Source organism: Budorcas taxicolor, chromosome 7 (assembly GCF_023091745.1).
Source record: "Budorcas taxicolor isolate Tak-1 chromosome 7, Takin1.1, whole genome shotgun sequence".
NCBI lineage: Eukaryota > Metazoa > Chordata > Mammalia > Artiodactyla > Bovidae > Budorcas > Budorcas taxicolor.
The window spans coordinates 7,488,721-7,500,661 of NC_068916.1; the positions used below are offsets into that span (position 1 = coordinate 7,488,721).

Consider the following 11,941-nt stretch of genomic DNA (forward strand, 5'->3'; position numbering starts at 1 on the left):
GGAAAAAAAACTAATAAAGTCATTAATATTCCTGAAGATGTGAGAAGATTTACTGCATCCATGAAATAAGAATTCTATTAAAAAAAAAAAAAGCTTTCAGGGAATGAAGAAAAAGAAAGTGAAAAATTTAAATGTGAGGGCACCATGAATATACAACATACAACATGACCCAAGTGAAAAATATAGACTTAGTAAATAGTAATAGTAATGTATCAATAATGACTTATCAATTGTGACAAGTGTACTATACTAACACAAGGTCTTAAAAATAGAGAAAACTGCAGGGGATAGGGAGGGAGTATATAATACTTTCCGCTCAATTTCTGTAAACCTATAACTGACAATAAAAAATGAAGTCTTTGTAAAAAAGAAAAAACATAATTAAAAAATCAATAAAAAGTTTATTAATTTGAACAAATGATAATCATAATAAAAATTTTTAATGTGAGAGTATAAATTAAACATTAATAGAAGGGTTATAAGTAATTTGAAGAAATATCATAGAAAGTAGAATAAAAAGACAGAGATGGAAAATAAAAGAGAAAAGATAAGAAAATTATAGCATCAGTCCAGAAGATCCAACATCATACTCAACAAATAGTTATCAAGCTAGACGTTGTTCCAGGCACTCTATAACAGGAGTTCAAAGAAGAACAAAGGAAGGAAAGGTGAGGAAATCACCAATCACAGGATTAAAAAAACTTCCTTGACCTGAAACCCCACCAACAGATCATACAATGAATGGAAATAGCCCACTATCTTGAAAAGATCCCACAAGCTGCCAGAAAGAAAAACAAAAAAGCAGGCTACCACAAAGGATCGGGAACCAGAGGGTTTTAGACTTCTCAGTAATAACCATGATGTGAGAAGAAAATAAGAAATGCCTTCAATTTTGAAGGAAAATAATATCCAAACTAGAAGTCTACACCCAGACCATCAGTCAAGTGTGAGGGTGAAAATATTTTCATATATGGAGGGTCTCAAAAACTTAAATTCCCATGTGTCATTTCTCCCAAAACTAATAAAGACGTGCTCCAACTAATTGAAAGAGTAAACCAAAGAGGAAGACTACCAGGAACCCAGGAAACAGGGTATCCATCCCACGTCAAAGTGATGCTGATCTTCAGGAGGATGGCTAGGAGCAGGGCTGGGGTGATGGTGACACCCCAGTTGGAAAGGGAAATTTGCACAGTTTAGACAGATTGGAGACTAGAACAGAGATTTCTCCAAAAAGGTAAAATTGAAAGCCCATCTGATACTATAAACATAAGAAGAGAGAGGGACAAATGTGGAGTTTGAGCTTGAAGTAGAGATAGATACACAGAAAACTAACAAATACAAAGGCAAGCAATAACTCCAGAGAAAATACATAAAGTTGTTTAGCTTATATTAAAAACAAACATCCTTTTGGCAGTCTACTAATTTAACTTATATGCAGAGTACATCATGAAAAACGCTGGGCTGGAGGAAGCACAAGCTAGAATCAAGATTGCCGGGAGAAATATCAATAACCTCAGACATGCAGATGACACCACCCTTATGGCAGAAAGTGAAGAGGAACTAAAGAGGCTCTTAATGAAAGTGAAAGAAGAGAGTGAAAACGTTGGCTTAAAGCTCAACATTCAGAAAACGAAGATCATGGCATCTGGTCCCATCACTTCATGGCAAATAGATGGGGAAACAGTGGAAACAGTGGCTGACTTTATTTTTCTGGGCTCCAAAATCACTGCAGATGGTGATTGCAGCCATGAAAATTAAAGGACGCTTACTCCTTGGAAGGAAAGTTATGACCAACCTAGACAGCATATTCAAAAGCAGAGACATTACTTTGCCATCAAAGGTCCGTCTAGTCAAGGCTATGGTTTTTCCAGTGGTCATGTATGGATGTGAGAGTTGGACTATAAAAAAAGCTGAGTGCCGAAGAATTGATGCTTTTGAACTATGGTATTGGAAAAGGCTCTTGAGAGTCCCTTGGACTGCAAGGAGATCCAACCAGTCCATCCTAAAGGAGATCAGTGCTGGGTGTTCAATGGAGGGACTGATGTTGAAGCTGAAACTCTAATACTTTGGCCACCTGATGAGGAGAGCTGACTCATTTGAAAAGACCCTGATGCTGGGAAGATTGAAGGCAGGAGAAGAAGGGGACGACAGAGGATGAGATGGTTGGATGGCATCACCAACTCGATGGACATGGGTTTGGGTGGACTCTGGGAGTTGGTGATGGACAGGGAGGCCTGGCGTACTGCGGTTCATGTGGTCGCAAAGGGTCAGACATGACTGAGCGACTGAATTGAACTGAAACACCACATACACCACAATTTTTATAAACTTTTTGCTTTTTGTTGGTGATTTTTCTGTTTAAAATGGGTCCTACGCATAATGCTGAAATGATGTCTAGGGTTCCTAAGCACAAGAAGGCTGGGATGTGCCTTTTGGAGAAGATGTGCATATTAGAAAATTTTATTCAGGCATGAGTTATAATGTTGTTGGCAGTGAGTTCAGTTGTAATAAATAAACAATATATAGGAGGTGTCTTTAAATAGAACACGTATAAAACAAGATTACGTATTGACTGGTTGATGGAAATGTTGTGATCAGAGGCTGTCAGGAACCTAACCCTGTATTTTCCCTAGGAACAATGGTTTGGTATTTGCTAATTCAATGTTTGCAGCAATTCTGTAGAACAGATGATGAGAATCTACTGTGATAATACTGGGACAATGAAGGAATGGAAAAACATGTCTGGGTATGTATGGGGGGTGGGTATGTGTACAACATGCACAGGAACAGAAAGAAAATGAGGACAGGGGGATAAAGGGGTACTGAATCCTCATCTTCCATAGAGGGAGAGGACAGACGAGCTCTCAAAGTGAAAAAATGCAGATACTGTCACATAAGCCATTTGGAGATTCAAACAAGAGGTAAGAATCACTCCTGATAGAGAAGAGAAAATGTGGGTCAAGGTTGAGCAGGCAGCTGCCACTTGAGGTAGACGGCTTAGAATCTTTCATCTTGAACCTTGCATGACTTTAATAAAAGTAAAACTTTCAAGTGTTAAGTGGAGAGAAGAAAAAAAGCACGCGGTGAAGAAAATGATGACGAATGTGTGGCCACTCGTGAGCACCAAGAACAAGAGGTCTGGGACTTCCCCAGCAGTTCAATGATTAAGACTGCCTTCCAAGGCAGGGGGCATGGGTTTGACCCTGGGTTGAGGAACAAAGGTCCCACAAGTCGTGGGGTGTGGCCAAGTATTTTTAAAAAAGAACAAAAGATCTGCATATATTTCTTTTTCAAAATATGCATGTATTTGTTTGGCTGTGCCAGGTTTTGTTTGCAGCAAGCAGGTTCTTTAGTTGTGGCCTCCTATGAACTCTTAGTTGAAGCATGTAGGATCTAGTTCCCTGACCAGGGATCAAATCCAGGCCCCCTGCATTGGGAGCATGGAGTCTTGGCCACTTGACCACCAGGGAAGCCCCAACATAACTATATCTTGGCAAAGAGACATAAGACATTTCTGAGGAGGGGAACTGCAGAGCTGCAGGCAGTCCAGAGAGGGCAACATTCACTGCAAACCTCTCTCTAACATCTGAATTTTGTGGCTCAGAGGTTAAAGTGTCTGCCTGCAATGCGGGAGACCTGGGTTCAATCCCTGGGTCGGGAAGATCCCCTGGAGAAGGAAATGGCAACCCACTCCAGTATTCTTGCCTGGAGAATCCCATGGACAGAGGAGCCTGGTGGGCTATAGTCCATGGGGTTGCAAAGAGTCGGACATGACTGAGCGACTTCACACACACACACACACACACACACACACACACACACACATGTATTAATTGCTACAAAAAACTAACTGAAAATGTAAAATGTCAAAAGTTAGCTGTTTATTCACTCAACTCCCTGGTCAAATCCTGACATCTTGACCATTCAACTAATAAACAGAGTTGCTCCGATGAGCGACCTCAGTGTTTATTGAGCTGACCTTATAGCCAGCCTTCAAAGTACAGTTCTAAAATCCCCATGCCAGATGGTGGATGAGGTGGGGGCTCAAAAAGGTGAATTAACATACCCAAGGTCACACAACAAGTACAGGACAGAACAACCCAGCCCCAGGCCCCCTGGCAGGGTCCCTCTGCTCCTGCCCAAGCTTGCCCCGAAGCTTGAGGGCAACATTCAACGTGCACCACGTGGCAGACCAAGCGCCCATGCTGCACACAGCAGGTGCTCAAGCCACGTTTTCTTGAAGGAGAGGTGCTGTACACGGTGTACTCTTACAGACGAAGGAGCGGAGACCCAGAGGGTGATATTTCACGGGCTAGCTACTCTGTCTCCAGCCACCAAGCTCCTAACCACTGAGGTACCCACTGCTGCCTGAAGGCAATCAGTGCCAACAAGTCTGAGCACCTACTTTGTGCCCAGCTCTCCTCTAAGAGCTTCCCATGGATGAATTCAATAGGGTACCCCCAAAACCCCATGAAGGGATACTAGTGTTACAGCCATGGCGAGAGGGTTAGCACTAAGGGTCAGAACCATAGGAAACAGCCCCCATAAGGATGCTTCCCGTCCACAGACAACACAGCAAAGAAATGCGAGCTGAGGCCGCAGGGGCTCGTGCTCACGTTACCCGAGCATTCACGGCCCTCTCCGGAGCACACCCACGGGCGGGCAGTGGACTTCGGCGCTGGGCTCCAGCCACATGCCTGGGCCGCCCTGCCTGGCAGCAGCACAAGCCACCCCCACTCTGGGGACAAAGAGGCCACTGTCTGCCTTTGGACCCTTCCTGAGACTTCTTCTTGTCCCTCTGTTCCTTTTGCCCCATTCTGTTTTCCACCCTGAGCTCCAGGGCACCAGGGCAGGAAGAAATAAACAAGGATGAATGTGATCAGATTTCACGATGAAAATAGAGGAGAGCTGGAAGAACTGGGGCAGGGTGCTTAAATATTTTTGAACCTCAGATCTAAATGCAGCCAGCCTCCACCACTACTCCAGCACAACACAGCAGCTAAGAACAGCCTCTAGAGGCCTGCCCCTCCCTGGCTATGCATTTTTAGGCAAATGACCTGCCTTCTTTGTTTGCTTTGGTTCATCAACAATCAAATGGGATTAGTAAGCATTCCTTCCCTACAAGATTGTGAGGACACTAGAACACTGGTACTATGACAAGCTGCATTGGTTAGCTATTGCTGTGTAACAAATTACACCCAAAGTCACCGACTGGAAATAACAAACATTCATCACCTCACAGTTTCAGGAATTCAGGAGCATCTTAGCTGTGTGGTCTGGCTCTGGCTCTCTTGTAAATCAAGGTGTTGGCTGGGCCTGTGGTCATCTCAAGCTTTCACTGGGAAAGAATTCACTTCCAAGTTCACTCATGTGAAACTCTCCAGAGAGCTGCCTTACTGACTGCCATGTAAGGGACCCACGAAAGAGCACCCCAGATGGAAGCCACAGTCTTTGATGACCTAATCTCGGAAATAATATCCTATCGCTTCTGCTATATTCTGTTCATCAGGAGTGCATCACGAGCTATGCAACCTATATTTGCCTGTAAAATCTTTGCCACTTTGGTTAAATACATGAGTATTGTTTCACAGTGTCCTATGACCCTATGTGACCAAGTGTTTTTAAACCTTTTAATATTTTTTTAAAACCTTCCCCAAGATGAAATTCTCAAAGAAGTCTTTTTGACCTCAAACTAACTTTGGGATTTTTTTTAGAGGGCCCCTAGCATATTACAAAAGATTTGTTCTCTCTTCTCACAAAAATATAGATGTTAAACTAATTAGACTTATTTGGTATGTTAAGTTACATGTGAAGAAGCATTAAGAAGTAAAAATGCTAAGCTTTCTTTATATTGTATTTATATAGGTATATAAGTATTTTTTAAATTATATCATGTTCCTAGAAATATAATATATGTTCAGTTCAGTTCAGCTGCTCAGTCGTGTCTGACTCTTTGCGACCCCATGAATCACAGCACAACAGGCCTCCTTGTCCATCACCAACTCCCGGAGTTCACCCAAACTCTTGTCCATAAACTCGATGATGCCATCCAGCCATCTCATCCTCTGTCGTCCCCTTCTCCTCCTGCCCCCAATCCCTCCCAGCATCACGGTCTTTTCCAATGAGTCAACTCTTCCCATGAGATGGCCAAAGTATTGGAGTTTCTGCTTTAGCATCAGTCCTTCCAAAGAACACCCAGGACTGATCTCCTTTAGAATGGACTGGTTGGATCTCCTTGCAGTCCAAGGGACTCTCAAGAGACTTCTCCAACACCACAGTTCAAAAGCATCAATTCTGGTAATGTTGCGATAAAACATTATAATACATATAGTGATATTCTATTTATAATAATAATATAATAACTGATAATATTATCAGTCATAACTCTAGTTATTGTCTTACAGTGCTATGTATCATAGAAATAACCAAATTTCCCTGTCAACTACACTGTAATGAACTCTAATCAGATCTTTAGCTATGGCATTTTAAGTCTTTTGACATTTACGGACAGTTATTGCTTTACTCTGAGGCTTTTCCTAAAGAGTTCCTACAAGAGTGTTCGTTCTTCGGAGAAATTTCTAAAAAGAATTCTGACAAGTACTCTAGGATACAAGTTTACGGTAATTTTCAGATCATAACATCAACTGGGTAAGGGTCTATAGCGCTCCAAAGAAAAACTAGATTCATAAACTGCTAACAAAAGATGAAGACCAAAAACTAACTGCATAGGCCTGAATGAACTGATGAAGATGATTATAATTTTTATGATTTTTTGTTTAAAACATTGCTGGTTCTTTTATGTTTTGTTTTTCCAGGTTTAAGGAAATCTTATCTTTTCTCTTAAAAGCTTTCAGCAATTTGGTAATAAACATTTGTGAACTAAAAAAAAAAGAAGTGAATCACTAGGTCCAGCCCACACTCAAAGGAAAGGGATCACACAAAGCTATGAAGACCAGAAGGTGCAACCATCTTCCAGGCTGCCTCCTTACAGAAAGTGTGCCAAGCTCTGTGTCAGGGATTCAGAGTGGACTCAGCTCCTACCCTGTTCCAGGGGAGACAGGCCTGGGCATGGATAGCCCCTGCTCCATGGAGCAGAGCTGGGGCCTAGGCAAGTCCAAGGAAGGAGGTGGGGAAAGGTCCATCAGCCAAAAAATATATCCTGTGCACTTGCTGGGTGCCACCCTGATGGGAGGAGGCCAGGGCCACAGGGGCACAGTCTGTGCCGCCTGCTCCCACCAGGCCCACAGTTTAGTCCAAGGGGGAAAAGAGACCCCAAAATTAAAAGGCAAGAAGGCAGACACACAAGATAATTATAAGTGACTGATGCTGCTCGTGGTTACAAGTCAAGTTCTGGAGCTACACTGTCGGGGTTCAAATCTTGCCCCTGGTATCAGCCAGCTGTGTGACCTTGGGCAAGTGACCAAACCATGCTGTGCCTCAATCTGCTCATCTGTAAAATGGGACAAGACAGTACAGACCTCCCAGGGTGGCTGGGAGGACTTGAAAAAGCCATGACTCCCAGGGCGCCTCACACAGAGGGAGCCCTGCGTCAGTCTTGGCTATTCTCCTAGAAAGCAAGAAGGTAGGAGGGTCTACAGAGACACAGGGTCAGGGGAGGGCTGTCTGAGGAGATGACATTTAACCCATGATGAAAATAAAGAGCAAGGGAACCGTGATCTGGGCAAAGGGAACAGCAAGTGCAAAGGCCTTGGGGCTTGAATAAATAGGAGCGTGTTTAGGAATGGCACAGAGGCCAGTTTAGTGGGAAGAGTGACAAAGAAAAGGACAGGAGGTTGGGGACAAGGTCAGAAAGCTCACTTGGTCTAGATTCTTAGAGCAACAAGGAGCCGTGGGAGAGTGCTGCCCAGGAAAATTCAGCCAAGGTTCCTCTGAGGGAGGCAACATCATAAGGCATCAGCAGGTGGAAAAATAAAAAAAGAAAAGAGGGCCCGTGGGCTTCCCAGGTGTCTCAGTGCTAAAGAATCCTCCATACACAGGAGACTCGGGCTTGATCCCTGGGTCAGGAAGATTCCCTGGAGAAGGAAACAGCAACTCACTCCAGTATTCTTGCCTGGAGACTCCCATGGACAGAGGAGCCTGGTGGGCTACAGCCCAGGGGGTCACAAAGAGTCAGACATCACGGAGCGACAGAGCATGCACACGTACATGTTCCAGGCAGAGGAAGCAGCCTCAGCCTGACAAGGCAAGTTGATCTGGGGGCCCTATGGAGATGTGGGGAGTGGCAAGTGGGCAGGCAACAGAATGGCAGAACCCCAAGGACACAGCTGGGGACTGAGTCTTTTCTACTGCAGCAGGTAGAGGTCATGGAAAATGTGTGAGCAGAGAGCACAGTCTGAGCTGCATGTCAGAAAACCAGGGGCAGGGACCAGGGTGTAGAAAGGAAAGGGTGGGTTCTAAAGAATTCAGAACTAGTCAGCTAGCAGAGGAACTTTTTCCAACTCCACACCATCCCTGTTGCTCACAGAAACTCAGTTTATCTTTACAATGGGTTAGTCCTCCCATCTTCTCATGGGCACCAAGACTGGCAGACCCATAGCAAGTGTTCACGGACTTCCACATGGAGGCTATTCCTAAGACTTGCTCCGGTGGAATGCCCAGAAACATTTATGTTACCCCAGAAGGACTCCCAACAGCTTCTCAGAGCAAGGCCCTCAGAGACAGCCCAGAGACCTTCCAAGGATCCCTGCAAACCCTCCCTAGAGATAGTCACCAGAGACCTCTAAGCAAGCCTTGGAATACACAGCAACCTCTCGGCAGGCCTTGCTGCTGCTGCTAAGTCACTTCAGTCGTGTCCGACTCTGTGCGACCCCATAGACGGCAGCCCACCAGGCTCTTCCGTCCCTGGGATTCTCCAGGCAAGAACACTGGAGTGGGTTGCCATTTCCTTCTCCAATGCATTAAAGTGAAAAGTGAAAGGGAAGTCACTCAGCCGTGTCCGACTCCTAGCGACCCATGAACTGCAGCCCACCAGGCTTCTCCGTCCATGGGATTCTCCAGGCAAGAGTACTGGAGTGAACAACCCCCAAAATCACGCACAGATCTCAAACTCTCAAACAGCATTCTAACTACAGAAAAATCTGTAAATGGCCCTAAATAGACAAACACCCTTCAAAGACCCTGAAAACCCTTTATACATTCCCCAGGAAGCCCTTTCATCTTCTCCGAGAAAGTTCCCGACAGCCCCATAGGGACCTACCAGAGTCCCTGAAGAGTCCCCAGTCCTCCAGTTACCAAAGCCTCATAAAGACCCCCGCCCCCCTAAAACGCACAGCTCCCCCTCCATCAGTGTCAGCTCTCCGGAAGACCTACTCGCACTCCTAATACCCCCAAGCTGTCGTCCAGCTCCCTGAAGTCACCCACTCAGTCTCAAGGGCATTGAAACCTACTCATCTCCCTCCAAAGACCCTCAAGTTGTCCCCTGCAGGTGCCCTCAGAGTCCCCAATCCACTCTTTTCCCTCCCAGCACCGCCCCTAGCCCCGCCCTCACCCAAACCCCGCCTCCCAGCCTCCAAAACCTCTCCCCCTGTCTTCACGCCGCCCTTGCAGACCCCTTCCCTTGGTCCCCCGTGGACACTCAGCCCGCCCCCGACCCCAGCCCCTGGATCAGGCCCGGGCTGCACTCACAAGAGGTCCCGCCTCGCGGTTTTGCAGACGATGCGCAGGAAACGCCAGCCGCCGCCGCCCACGTACACGCCGAGAGCCGCCGCCGTGCTCCAGGTCCATGGCAGTCCGAGCAACCATAACAGCACCAGAGAGGCCACGGAAGCCGAACCTGCACCTGGAGCCCGCATCCTGGGGAGGCGGAGAGCTCTGAGGCCGCGGGCAGCCGGGCCCCGCCTCACGACCGACCCAACCCCGCCCCCAGACCGAGCTCCGCTCCCGCTTCGAGCCAGGCCCCGCCCCGATGTCTGGGATTGGACTGGTCTTGGACAGGCTCCGCCCCGTCCCAGACCTCCCTGCTTCAAGCCCGGCCCAGGCTTTTCTGCCAATCATTAGCGTATCTCCACGCCCCCGACACAGTCTCTGTTCCGTCAGTCACTGGCGAGCCCCGCCCCATGCCTCGATTGAGCGGCCGTACCCCGAACCCAAGCTCCACCTTAACGACTTACCCGCAAGCCTAGGCTCCACCTTGGCCCCACCACAGACCCTGGTCCCGTGCTTTCCTCTAGGTCCCGCCTCTACCCGCCTCCGCCACTCGCTTGGCCCCACCCCCAGGTTGGGCCTCTGGCACCGCCCGTAAGCTCCAGGCACTGTTCCAGAGCCCCGCCCCCTCTAAGCCAGGTTCGGTCCCTAGGTTGTCCCATGGCCCCGCCCCACTCTGAGTCAGGCCCCGCCCTTGGGGCTCAAGCCCCGCCCCTGGCCCTGGGCTTAGCGGGTGTTCGCAGGCCTGAGTTCCACCCCGGCTACCGACCCCGCCCTCAGGCTTTGGCAGTCACCACCCCCCGGGCCCACCTAGCACCCTAGGCCCCGCGCCACCTGCCCTCCCAGACAAGCTGTCTTCCGACCCGACTTAGAGCCCCCCGGGGGCACAGCCGAGGCCCGCCCCGTACCGGAGACCAGGACCATAGAGAGGGGTTTCTGGCCAGAGTGACGACTGCCAACGAGACCCGGGGGCTAGAACGTCCTGGCAAGAACGGCTGTTGTCTCCAAGACCAAATTTCGCCAGGCTCCCAGCTCCCCTCCCAGCCCGATAATTAGAAAACTGTGTGTCCCTCAGCCAAGAGGCGTGGCTCTCCGGCTCTCCCGGCCCAAGCCCTAGATGGCAAACTGAATTCTAACCGCCCGGGGACTATAAAGTCCCAGTTTATACCCAGGGCCTACCTGTACTGGGTTTTGGCCCAGGTTATTCTAAATCCAATCCCTAACGCCTCTTCGGTTTTAAACACACGTTCCAGGAAACTGAGGAGCCCTAAACTCACAGCCTAGGGGTCCCAGAATATCCAACCCGTGGGTGGTGGTTTAGTCGCTCAGTCGTGTCCGACTCTTCGGAACCCCATGGACTGTAGCCTGCCAAGCTCCTCTGTCCATGGGATTCTCCAGGCAAGAATACTGGAGTGGGTTGCCATTTCCTTCTCCAGGGGATCTTCTCGACCTAGGAATTGAACCCAGGCCTCCTGCACTACAGAAAGATCCTTCACCGACTGAGACGTGAGTTGTGAGGGAATCCAACCCCTGTCTCAGTCTTAAAGGTATATTCCAGGGACCCAACTAATCCCAAATCCGAATCTCCAAATCTTGTGAGTTTAGTCTCAATAACACCCCAGCTGCCCAGGGAAGATAAAAACATCCACACACCAGGTCCCCATCCTTCCACAGGAAGCTCCACAGAGTCCTTTATTTGCAACCCTAACCCTAAGTGCTCACCTAGAGACCCTAAAGCCCTCCAGCTGATCCAGTGAGGGCTAGTGCTGTTCTCACTGCTCACCACCTTGTTCCCTGGCTGACCTGGAGCTGCTCACAGATCCTTAGGCTTTGGCTGCTCCGTCGTGGGCTCCCAGAAGCTCAGGCAGGAGGCGGACACCGACAGTGAGGCCAAGACAGAGGACCTCCCTTTGGGGCTTCTGGTTCTGCAGTCTCATGGGGCCTGCTGTGATTGCATTGTGCCCATGTGGGCTTCTGCCTTGGAACCCTCTCTCGAAGCTCCCCTTCCTCTGCCCCCTTGCCTGTCCCACCCCTGCTTGTTTCTTCCCTGCTTGGCCGACCTTCTCAGCTCTCTCCTTGGGAGGCAGCCAGCGCCTGCTTCCAGCACCATTTAGAGGACAGGACTGGGCAGGCACTCCCCCCACACGTGCTGCCATTGGTCCCTGCGGGATACCTAGGGTGGGTGAAATAGGGACAAGGAGACAGATCCAGAGGACAGGCCCAGATCCAGCCATTGGTCCCCGACTTTCTCAGCTAGGGTTCAGGAATGCCCAGAAAC

At 48.3% G+C, this 11,941-nt stretch overlaps 1 protein-coding gene across 4 annotated transcripts in view; it reads right to left on the reverse strand.

Annotated features, from left to right (window-relative positions):
• Nucleotides 1-11,712, reverse strand: part of SLC27A1 (solute carrier family 27 member 1) — a 39,565-nt gene extending 27,853 nt beyond the window's left edge. The window contains exons 1-2 of one of the 4 annotated variants that reach the window (XM_052643413.1): nt 11,467-11,712; nt 9,646-9,813 (exon numbers count right to left, since the gene is read on the reverse strand). In XM_052643413.1, the coding sequence (XP_052499373.1) occupies nt 9,646-9,812 (167 nt within the window). In that variant the 5' untranslated portion in view covers nt 9,813; nt 11,467-11,712. Of the gene's footprint in view, nt 1-4,621; nt 4,645-9,645; nt 9,814-10,842; nt 11,126-11,385 lie in introns of those variants that run through there. The other 3 variants (XM_052643412.1, XM_052643414.1, XM_052643415.1) reach the window with 3 other exon arrangements.
• Between the last annotated feature and the right edge of the window lie 229 nt (nt 11,713-11,941).